The 12,053-nt window shown below is 34.3% G+C and overlaps 1 protein-coding gene across 1 annotated transcript in view; it reads right to left on the bottom strand.

Annotated features, from left to right (window-relative positions):
• GABRG1 (gamma-aminobutyric acid type A receptor subunit gamma1) overlaps window positions 1-12,053 on the bottom strand; it is a 65,586-nt gene that overhangs the window by 28,263 nt on the left and 25,270 nt on the right. Inside the window, exon 3 of the mRNA XM_065878331.1 lies at window positions 6,354-6,421. Coding sequence (XP_065734403.1) covers window positions 6,354-6,421 — 68 coding nt within the window. The remainder of the gene's footprint in view (window positions 1-6,353; window positions 6,422-12,053) is intronic.

The raw sequence follows: 12,053 nt of genomic DNA, 5'->3' as shown, positions 1-12,053 counted from the left end.
TTACCTAAATTCTATATTATTTTAAAATAAAGCCTGTGAAAAGAAATCGATTTTAGAGTATTTAATGAAAACAATAAATCTTAACATAATATGCAAAAGAAAAGAAATTAAGACTATGGCAACAAACTTTAAAATATTGTACAAACCAAACAAATAAACTTAATGTGTTTGCTGTTTCATAATTCCTAAAAATAATATAGCTGGCAAGGAGTGACCGTTTCCTGTTAATATAGTAAGAGGAAAAAACACGGTTAATTTGATATATGGAAGCTATGCTTGAGGCTTTATTTCCTTAAATCTGGAAGCAGCAGGAACAAAAAAGAGAGAAAAGGAAGGAGAGGAATGAGAGGGAAGAGAGGAGAGAGAGAAAAGCAGAGACAGAGACAAAGAGAGATGGAAAGATGAACCTATGAACATTAGCACCTATTGTATGAACCATGCTGAAGAAATGTGCTCCTTGCAAGAAATTCATGGAGAAAAAAATTCTCTCTGAGCACCAGCTTTCTCAATATATCTAGAATGTTTAAACCCAAGTTATATGTCTAGGGAGTTTATTGTCAAAAACAAGTCTGATAAAATAAGGGAAAATAAAAAATATTAAACTTCAGTTCTCACCATTCTCAAATAGATTATTTAACTATACCTCACCCCCTATACACACATTTGATGTTTGGCCATTCCATTTGAATGATAGAACAAAATTTGGTTTCTGGGAAAATCTCTTATATCCCGTACTGTATTTCCATACAATAATGATTAGTGTTTATAACCATCGTAGTTCCGTCTACGCTTTTAAAGAATATTTTTTCTTTTATAGGGAGCAGTTAGATTTTCCTTTTCTTGTAAAAGGAGTCTGAAAAGGGGCATTATTGTTAAATATTTCTATACTGGACAGAAAGAAAACAACTTGTCTTTTGCTAAATTAATTTAATTCTATTTGTGTACTGCTCTCCCCAGCACTGTCATCTCCAGCAGGTAGTTACTTTGGAGTCTAGCCCAGCTTGTGCCCTGGCTCCTTTCTAAGTTACCTTCCTCATAACTTGTGTTTTCATTCTTCATCCCTGTCTCCATTACCAAAACCAATCGCAATTTCACACTGGAAGAATATATTCAGCTCCGGAAGCATATTCTAAGACCATGTGACCTCTGACCCTGGCAGTTAGGACGATATAAACTTAAGTTCTACAGACATGAAATGGGATCTTGTTCTTGAGCAAGTTTTTTATAGCTGTTTTTCTCTCTGGTCTGACACTTTCAAAATGCGTATATTGATAATCTCTTAAATATTGGACTATATAATGGTGTACCAGTTCCTATGAGTAAACCCATGTCCAAATTATACCTGGAATTTTCAATTATAACTGTTTTCTACTTACTCCCCTTGTGTTATATACCTATAATATCATCTTGGATTCTCTGGAGCTTTCATTGATTTTGACTTGATTCAGAGAATCGCTATAACCCTTGAACGTTGTATTTGCTACCAGAGGATAAGTGCAATTGTTTAATTATCCTGACACATTTACTTGAAAGAGTGAAAATACATAATCTCCTCAAAACCTGAAAAATTAAGAGGGTAAATACTTTAATTCCAGTCTAATAACCTCTATTAACATTTTTTGCCTTCAGTTTTGATTGTATATTTCTGTTCTGTTTACAATTAGATAGTTTTAATTAGAGATGCATAGTTGAACAGCCTCTTTCCAAGTTAATTTTTCAATCTTCATTAGTGCATCTGTTATTCACTTTGCACTTAAATTCTCAAAATAGAAATTATAGGAACGATCTATTTATTGACTGATTTATTCATTCTTTCAACATGCAATTATTAAATATCTATTTTTTGACAGTGGCACCAGGATTGAAGCCATTAATCTAACCCTGGATTTAAAAAGAAAAGAATAGAAAGACATATCCTATTGTAGAATGATATTGCTTTAGGTCTTATCAGTAATCTACAGATACTATTTTATGTAGCCAAGCTTAAAATGAAACAACCATTTTTCACCAAACAAAATTTTGCCTCATTTGAAAAAATAAAAACATTAAACCTATGTATTAATTTTGTTCCTTATCAGTAACTTAAGTTGTATGTGTAAAGAGGGAAAAAAACACTTGCTTGCTTAATTACACTCAAGTCTGCTTGCTTTATTACACTCACAGTCAAAGCAATTTTGTTCATTTTATAATAACTGAATTCTAATTTTTCTGCATTGTTTAGTTAAAATAGTCTTCTATGTAAACTGTTCCTTAATCCCTAGTATGACAATGCTTCTCTTTTAATAAACACTATCAAATATTCCACAGTTTTTTTTTCTTATACATGCTTTAGTATCACCAATTTTAATAGTAATTTCACTTAATTAGCTTTATTAAAAAACTATCACTGTCCAAGGTTACAAGTGTCTAATTTGCCCCACTGGGCAAACTAAATATTTAATACCATGAAACTTTTATATAGGAAGATCATCATAGAAGCCTCTTGATAGCCATTCTTGTCAAAATATTTCTGGAATACAAATTCAGTCTTGAATTCTACTTCTTCTTTAATGACCACATTTTTCTTTAATGAATTCATTCAAATTGAAAACAAAAACCCCAAATAAAACATATACAATGCAGAAAAATTTAGACTTCCACATGCCCAAATGGGCTTATCTAAGTATTGGTTAATTAGTGACTGAATATTTTATGATTTTTTTAAAGAGAAAATTAACATTTTAGTAAGGCATTACTTTATGAAATCTTATATTTGCATAACGTTAAATCAATACAGACAGGTATATAGAATGTTTTATCTTTACAAAAACCAAGAGGTTGTATACAAATTTGTTTGGGGTAGAAGTAGTACTAAAACACTCTTTGAAACTTTCTCTTCCCTTGCTTTATCTTCATTTTCTTGCCAACTATGCTGTTTAATTTACTACCTCAATTTCATCTTTCAGGTCCTTAAATATATTGGGTTGGCCAAAAAGTGCCTTTGGTTTTTTAAGTCAAAATAAAAGGCACATTTTTCATTTTCACCAAGAACTTTATTGAACAATGTATTCGCCCTTTTGTTCCACTACCTTCTGCCATTTTCCAGGCAACTTCATTATTCCATTTTCCCAAAACTTTTAATCTTTTTGAGCAAAGAACTGTTCCAGGTGCCTTTTACAGTCTTCCAGAGAATTGAAATTTTTTCCAGAATTTTGTAAAGACTGAAATAAATGCAAATCTGAAGGTGCAGTCTCTGGTGAATACGGCAGAAGAATCAGAACTTCCCAGCCAAGCTGTAACAGTTTTTGCCTGGTCATCAAAGAAACATGTGGTCTTGTGTTATCCAGATGGAAGATTATGCATTTTCTGTTGACTAATTCTGGATGCTTTTCGTCAAGTGCTGTTTTTAGTTGATCTAATTGGGAGCAGTACTTGTTGGAATTAATTGTTTGGTTTTCCAGAAAGAGCTCATAACAGAGGACTCCCTTCCAATCCCACCATATACACAACATCACCTTCTTTGGATGAAGACCAGCCTTTGGTGTGGTTGGTGGTGGTTCATTTCACTTGCCCCACCATCTCTTCTGTTCCACATTATTGTACAGTATCCACTTTTCATTGCCTGCAACAATTTGTTTTAAAAACGGAATGTTTTCATTACGTTTCTGTAGAGAATCACATGCAGAAATATGGTCAAGAAGGTTTTTTTCACTTAACTTATGTGGAACCCAAACATCAAAGTGATTAACATAACCAGGCTGGTGCAAATAATTTTCAATGCTTGACTTGGATATTTTGAGTATGTCGGCTGTCTCTCATGTGGTATAATGTTGATTGTTCTCAGTGAATGTCTTGATTTGATCCCTATCAACTTCAACTGGTCTACCCTACCGTGGGGCATTGTCCAGAGAGAAATCTCCAGCACGAAACTTCACAAACCACTTTTGACAGGTTTGTTCAGTCACAGCACCTTTTCCATATACTGCACAAATCTTTTTTTGCATTTCAGTTGTATTTTTACCTTTCTTGAAATAATAAAGCGTAATATGCCGAAAATGTTGCTGTTTTTCTTCCACCTTCAGTATTAAAATGGCTACACAAAAATTCATCAATTTGGTAAATTTTTTTTAATGCATGCTGATATGAGAGCTGTCACAATACAATCTAACAAAATTGTTTCAAATTAAAGACAACTAAGAGCTACCAGAGCCATCTTACAGGAAAAAACAAACAAACATTTTGGCCAACCCAATATATGTTACTCGAGGTCTGATATTTGTTTCTTTTTCCTTCTCTCTTTACTTTAACACTGCTTTTCCAATTCTTCGGAGGTTTAGCTAATCCCTGGTAAATATTTGCTCCAGCCCTTTCTCCTGACAGTTGGCTTCTATTTTCAGACTCTCAAATTCAACTTATCCCAAGCCAGTTCGTATTTATTTGCACTAAGGCAACGAAGATGTCCATTATGGTGTGGCCAAAATGCTGTCAGTATGGTAATCAATATAAGCAGCTGTGAAAGTTAATGACAATCATGTGAACATCACATTGAGTAAGAGAAAAACTGAGCATGGCTGTAATACTATAAGAATAAGCAGACACAGACAAGTATATAATGATGGTTATTCAGGCATAAAGTGGTTAAGATCACTAATAAAGAGACAATTTGTTGTGGTAATGAATAAATGAAGTTAGGGAGAAAAATCATCAAAGGGTTAGAGAATTATCTTTGCATGGTGCTATGGGCTAAATGGTGTCCTCCCAAAATTCATATGTTGAAGCCCTAACCCCCAGTACCTCAGAATGTGACTGTATTTGAAGATAGGGCCTTTAAATAGATGATTAAGTTAAAATGAGGTCTTTAGGGTGGACCCAAATCCAATCTGACTGCTGTCTTTATAGAAGGGGAAATTTGGATACACAAAGAGCACCAGGGGAACACATGCACTGAGGAAAGTCCATGTAATGACACAGTGAGAAGGTGGCCATCTGCAAGCCAAGGAGAAAGGCCTGAGAAGAAAGCAAAGTTGCTGACACCTTGATTTGGACTTCTGCCTTAAGAACTGGAGACATAAATGTCTGTTGTTTCAGCCAGCAGTCTCTGGCACTTTGTTACGGCAGCCTGAGAGAGTAACACAGGTGACCAAATCAGAGGAGATGAACATAAAACATGATTGAGCTCATTGAATGGGACCAAGTAGTTTGACTCACAGAAATGGGATCATTAGGGTTTGGAACAGCACATTTTCAACCTATTTTAAATAATGTCTGTGGGTTATATTGGAGTTACTAATTATGTCTTTCAAATGGTAATGAAAACTATTTATTCTGTGTATAAGAGATAAAGCATAGTTACAAACTTTTCCATTTTCCATCCTAAATGACCTTTCCTTGACATTTTCTCATATTCTCTCTTGCTCATATTTCTCTTTTACTCTCTTCCTTCTCTACCACCAAACTCTTACCTCATTCTCTTCTAAGTCAAGTTTCTCAAAGTAGTAGTTCATAAAATTAACCTGCATTCCCACTTACTCACCATCACCTTGAAATCCACACGATTGCATGTCTATCACTGCAGAACCCATATTTCTAGCTCTGTGACAAGAAGTTGGATAGGAGACCAATTTTGAGGATGGAGGAGAGATGTACAATTCAGCTGTTATTCTTTTCTTTCTTTCACTTTTCCACTGAATTTCACCTAACAGAGATAACCAGTACCATATAACCAACACCAGTGGGCCCAATTTATTCCATTTATCACTGGATTCTCATGTATGTTGACAACTGGTTATTAGTTCCTTCTTTTCCATTCTCTTTTCTTCCTCAGATTATACAATATCATTTTCTCCCTAGTTCTTCTCCTACCCTCTGACTTTTCTGAGTATGTCCCTTTTCTGCATTTCTCTTTCTTCCACCTGTATTTTACATGCATTGACCTCATTATAAATACCATCTGATTCTCAAATGTGTTCCTCTTAATCTGCATCTTCTTGGATCATTTATTGAGGCTTTAAGCTATATTTTATGCTGCTTGTCCCTCTTCCCTCCCCAATTTACAATTATTTCCAGTCATAACTTCTTCCTGGAAATTAAAATCCAAATCATTACTGGACGGTTCCTCCTGAATGTGCCTTCAGCATCTGAGGGCACATATGGCTATATTTCCTATCTCAAAAAATGACTCTACCATCTGCAAAATCATCTCTATCCCTTGGAGTCAGCCTATGCACAACCAACGAATCACTAATTGCACCTGTTGCCCAGAACTCATTCAGAATTAGTTATCAGAAATTATTCACATATTCTTTCTATTATTGTGGTATATATATACTCCAGAACTCTATGCCAGATAACTATTTTTAATATTCATTACTCACCATATTTATGGGATCGACTGGTCCAATGCTGTTTACGTAAACATCAGTTTCAATTACTGTGGGCCTCACTGCAAAATACCAATATAAAGAATGGTCAACTGGAAACAGAACTACCATACAACCCAGCAATCCCACTACTGGGCATATACCCTGAGAAAACCATAATTCAGAAAGAGTCATGTACCACAATGTTCATTGCAGCTCTATTTACAGTAGCCAGGACATGGAAGCAACCTAAGTGTCCATCAACAGATGAATGGATAAAGAAGATGTGGCACATATATACAATGGAATATTACTCAGCCATAAAAAGAAATGAAATTGAGTTATTCATAGTGACGTGGATGGACTTAGAGTCTGTCATGCAGAGTGAAGTAAGTCAGAAACAGGAAAACAAATACCATATGCTAACACATATATGTGGAATCTAAAAAGACATAAACAAAAACAAATGGTTCTGGAGAACCTAGGGGCAGGACAGGAATAAAGACACAGACATAGAGAATGGAGTTGAGGACACGGGGAGGGGGAAGGGTAAGCTGGGACAAAGTGAGAGAGGGCATGGACTTATATATACTACCAAATGTAAAATAGATAGCTAGTGGGAAGCAGCCGCATGGCACAGGGAGATCAGCTCAGTGCTTTGTGACCACCTAGAGGGGTGGGATAGAGAGGGTGGGAGGGAGACACAAGAGGGAGGAGATATGGGGATATATGTATATGTATAGCTGATTCACTTTGTTATAAAGCAGAAACTAACACACCATTGTAAAGCAATTATACTCCAATAAAGATGTTAAAAAAAAGAAAAAGAATGGTCAAAGATATAATCATAGGTTGTCTTAAATAAATCTCATTTAAATAAATCTTAATAACTATTACTATTTTACACTTTCAAGAATAAAACATTCTCATTATTAAATGAGGAAGCATAGCCCATTATATAAACACAACAACCTTTTCATTTTACAAATAAATTATGTAACTAAAAGTTACCATTTTTGACTAAAAACCTCCCAGTGTACAGACTAAAACTGTCTAAATCATCCATTAAAACTAAGGAAGTGTATTCAGTTAAAAATGCTACGTAATTTGCTCTGCAATAGTCATAGAATTTTAGGATTAGATGGATTTTAGAGCCTAAACATTGTTATGTTATCCTACTTAGTGCATATCATAATGTGCTAGCAAATGTTAACAAACTTGCTCTTGGACTGGGAGAAAACAAGCCCTGATTTGTACCGTTTGCTGATTTCAATGTTGTAAATACTCCCACAATGAATGATTTAAAGACACCAGTGTGAAGTCACTGAATACAGAGTCGGGACGATATATAATGAGTGGTTATTGTGAGCCAGTATAAGCTAGTTCTGGCACACACTAGAGCTTGAAACATAGTTATGATGATTAAAGGAGGTGATAGATCTGAAGCGTCTACATCCAGGTCTGATTCTTGTGAGGAGCTTCATTAAATTTGTTCACACCTCCTTCCTCTCTTGTTAACAAAATTCCTTTGGGTTGTTTATAGCTGGTTCCAGTGAAAGGTGTATTTTCATCGAATTCTTAGAATATATTGTACAGCCATCCCTGTGGACTTCATCTGTTGTGTTTTGTACATAACCATTTGTGTTTTCCAAGTTAGTGTTTAAATGGTATATGCTGTATTCTTATATTCTATCAAAATGTGCAGCACAGGTCAGCCTTTTAAATGTTAATCGAATGGTATGATTAACTACTATCTGCAATAGTGCATATTTGATTGTGATTTGGACTTCGAACATTTGTCAGGTATTTTTGACTTGCTATAATGAGATTTACCATAATGATGATAATTATACTCATGAGATTTTTTTTGTTCACTATGAAAAACATTTTCACATAGTTTCTTTTTACTCCCTACCCGCCCCCCCGCCGCCATATAAAGCATAAAGGGTTCATTTACTGATTCAGCAAATACTTGTTGAGGAATGCGTATAAAGGTTTCATAAAGAAGACAAGAAGGGAAAAAGACATTGTGAGAAGAAACTCTGTCATAGATCTCATGGAGATTTACATAGAGATAATGCAAATAAAATAAAGCAGAAAAACCACCTTGTACCCTGAAAGTTTCTATGCTAAAGTAAGTATGTTTCCAGTACTGAGTTTATGTGATTTCCCTTTCTGGCCCAGTACTTACCACTCTTACAATACAGGCACTATATTAGACCTCGCAGGATGAACCCTCTCCTCTAGTACATAGCTGAATCTGCCTGTCTGAGTCCCTATCCTGTCTCAAGTCTCCCTATCTTAGTAACTTTTAGTCTGTCAGAGCTTCCAGGCTGGTAAGCTTCCATGGAAAACTTGAGGCATTTTGGAAAACAGTGCCTGTATTATTTAAAAACCATATTTATTTTTAATCTTTGAAATTATAAAAAGCCCTACACTTAGAAAGACATACAGTATTTATTTAGTTTGTTTTTCCTCAAGCAAATATTTTATTACATGACATACATATTTTCTTAGCTAGAAAAATAAATGGGATTTGTTAGAAATAGTTTTAGTATGCAAAACTATAGGTTTCTAGATTTACATGATACATGACAATGTAATTCGATCTAGTAGCCAACAATTAGATTTCTTAAATAAAAGTAGGTTCTATGACTTATAGAAGGTTATATAGCTTAACCTAAGCTGATGTCTTCTGAGATGAGTTGCTTTAATCATTTGCCATTTATGTTTGACTAGCTATGAATTGTAACCAATAAATATCATATAATTAAGCTAATTATAACTAGATTTACAGAGTGGCTTTTATGAAAGTCAATTAATAACAATAGGTTTATTAGTTTCATTTAGTATATTTATTAACAGTTATAAGCAATTAAGTGCAATGTACCAGTCTTATCTGATTAGATTTTTTCAGTTCATCTGATAAATCAACAAAAACTGAGTGCCTGCTCTCTATTGCATGATACTTGGGGCTGAACACCGCTTATGACAAGAACTAAATGATTTTTTTTTAACATCTTTATTGGAGTATAATTGCTTCACAATGATGTCTTAGTTTCTGCTTTATAACAAAGTGAATCAGCTATACATATGCATACATCCCCATATCTCCTCCCTCTTGCATCTCCCTCCCACCCTCCTTATCCACAAAGCACTGAGCTGATCTCCCTGTGCCATGCGGCTGCTTCCCACTAGCTATCTATTTTACATTTGGTAGTATATGTAAGTCCATGCCACTCTCTCATTTCGTCCCAGCTTACCTTTCCCCCTCCCCGTGTCCTCAAGTCCATTCTCTACGTCTGCGTCTTTATTCCTGTTCTGCCCCTAGGTTCTCCAGAACCATTTGTTTTTGTTTTTGTTTTTTTTAGATTCCATATATATGTGTTAACATATGGTATTTGTTTTTCTCTTTCTGACTTACTTCACTCTGTATGACAGACTCTAGTTTCATCCACCTCACTACAAATAACTCAAAAAATAAATTACACTCAAACTCACTACAAACAATTTTGTTTCTTTTTATGGCTGAGTAATATTCTTGAGGACATTTTTATTTACAGGACATACTTTTCACATTTTACAGTAGAGAAAGATGTAGATATGAGTGATCTGTCCTGGTTTCTTGATAGCAACATTTCCTTAGCTAACTATAAGGCAAATATACGTGTGTTACAAAAATATTAACTCTGGCATTAGGGCTTGAGCCACACTATTTCATGATGCGCATACATCAAGTTCTTCTGAGATGGGACAAAAGATATATTACATCAGTAATTCCAGCGTAGAACATTGCTATTCACAGAAGATATTCAATAAATTACACAATGAACATATATTTGCAAACTATGAGCATTTTTTGAGTTGTTATGTGTATCATTTTATAACTTTGAGGTGCTATCATTTGATCCAATCCTTTAAACTTCATCCCCAAAACACGACGTAGAATAAACTTGCAAGTGGATTAAAATATTTCAGATTAATTTTGAAACTACAGCTAGTGCTTATATGCTTCAAAATATAAAAAGGAAAACAACAGAAATCTGTACTTGTTCCTTAATAATGACTTATTACTGCTTTCATTGATTCATGCTATGAACAATACTTTTGGGTGAAATCACTTAAAATACAGGATTCTTAGTAATTGAGTAAGTACTTTCTTGGCTTTATGATTTTCTCAGTAGAAGGTTGTCCAATTGCAGGATTTTAGTGATATTTAAAAAGGAAAACGCCATACTTCAATTCAAAAGTAGGAAAATGAAGCTAAAAGAAAATTGCTATTCCAAGCTTATTAAATGATGTTTAGAAAGTGGGCACACTATGTTTAATTCATCAATACACACAGAGATCAAAGATCTGTTTTTTGTGATAGTACAGCAATGACTTAGAAAAGCATGTACTGCCACAGAAAATTACATTTTTGATAGATAGAGGGAAGACAGGTAAAGATGACACTGAATTATTTTTGCAAGGCCTCTTTCTGTGCTGTGACTTCTAAGTACTTTGCTTTAAGTATCTCACCAGAATATAAGTAAACTCCTAGTGCAAGTGAGTATATAGAAATAGACATTCCAGGCAACTTAGTAATCCAGAAAATACAAAGAGGAAGGAAAAGAGAAAGAAAGAAAAAAACAGTGAGCTCAACATCGAGTTTCCAGGTAGTTAAGGCAAAACTGAAGAGAGCTCACTCTGGGTGGGTAATTGGTTATCAATCAGAGGATATAAACTAAAATGAATTTTAAAAATATTTTCTTCATACTTATTTTTAACCATGCTGTATTCCAGTAGCCTAAGATATCTTTAGCATAATATGTAGCTTTTTGGTCACCTTGGATATTAAAATTAATTTAAGTCAGTCAAAAACTCTAATCCTGGAAAATAAGATTCATGGTCTTTTCTTACTGCCCCTAAATGGTATTAAAAAAGAAATAGTCCCACTGATCTGGATATTGCAGTTATACAGATTTTGAAAGAACTATGACTAATATGTCTTATTGCCCTAGAACAGACAGCAGGGGTTCTCAACACAAAGATGTCATATTTGGGTCCAGATGCTTCTTCCCAGGCCTTACTAACAAGGAATGTGAACTAACATTTGCCATCTCCTTCCCTAGGTTACATATGGACAAATAGACACTTGGATACACATGGAAGAAAAGGTAGATATGGATAAATAGATACTTGAGACTGTGCTGTCTAATACCTTAGCTAGTAGATACTAACACAGATGGCTAGAAAAGATACTAACATAAATTTTGGACAGAAAAGAATGCCTAAAAAGATCACTTTAATAATTATTCATATTTGTTTGTTTTCAAAATTTTATTGAAGTATATTTGATTTATACTATTGTGTTAGTTTCAGGTGTTCAGCATAGTGATTCAGTTATTTTTTTCTGATTATATTCCATTACAGATTATTACAAGATATTGATTACAATTTTCTGTGCTATATGGTAAATCCTTGTTGCTTATCTATTTTATACATTTTATGTGCAGTACTTTGTATCTGTTAATCCCATATTCCAATTTGTCCCTCCTCCCCTCTCTCTCCCCTTTAGTAACCATAAGTTTGTTTTCTATGCCTGTGAGTCTTTTTCTGTTTTGTATATAGAGTCTTTGTATTATTTTTTAGATTCCACATATAAGTGATATCACATAGTATTTGTCTTTCTCTGTCTTACATACTTCACTAAGTATAATATTCTCTAGGTCC

This window comes from Phocoena phocoena, chromosome 5, assembly GCF_963924675.1.
Source record: "Phocoena phocoena chromosome 5, mPhoPho1.1, whole genome shotgun sequence".
In the NCBI taxonomy this organism is placed as follows: domain Eukaryota; kingdom Metazoa; phylum Chordata; class Mammalia; order Artiodactyla; family Phocoenidae; genus Phocoena; species Phocoena phocoena.
The sequence above is the reverse complement of the archived record's forward strand: the minus strand, read 5'-3'. Positions and strand labels throughout refer to the sequence as shown.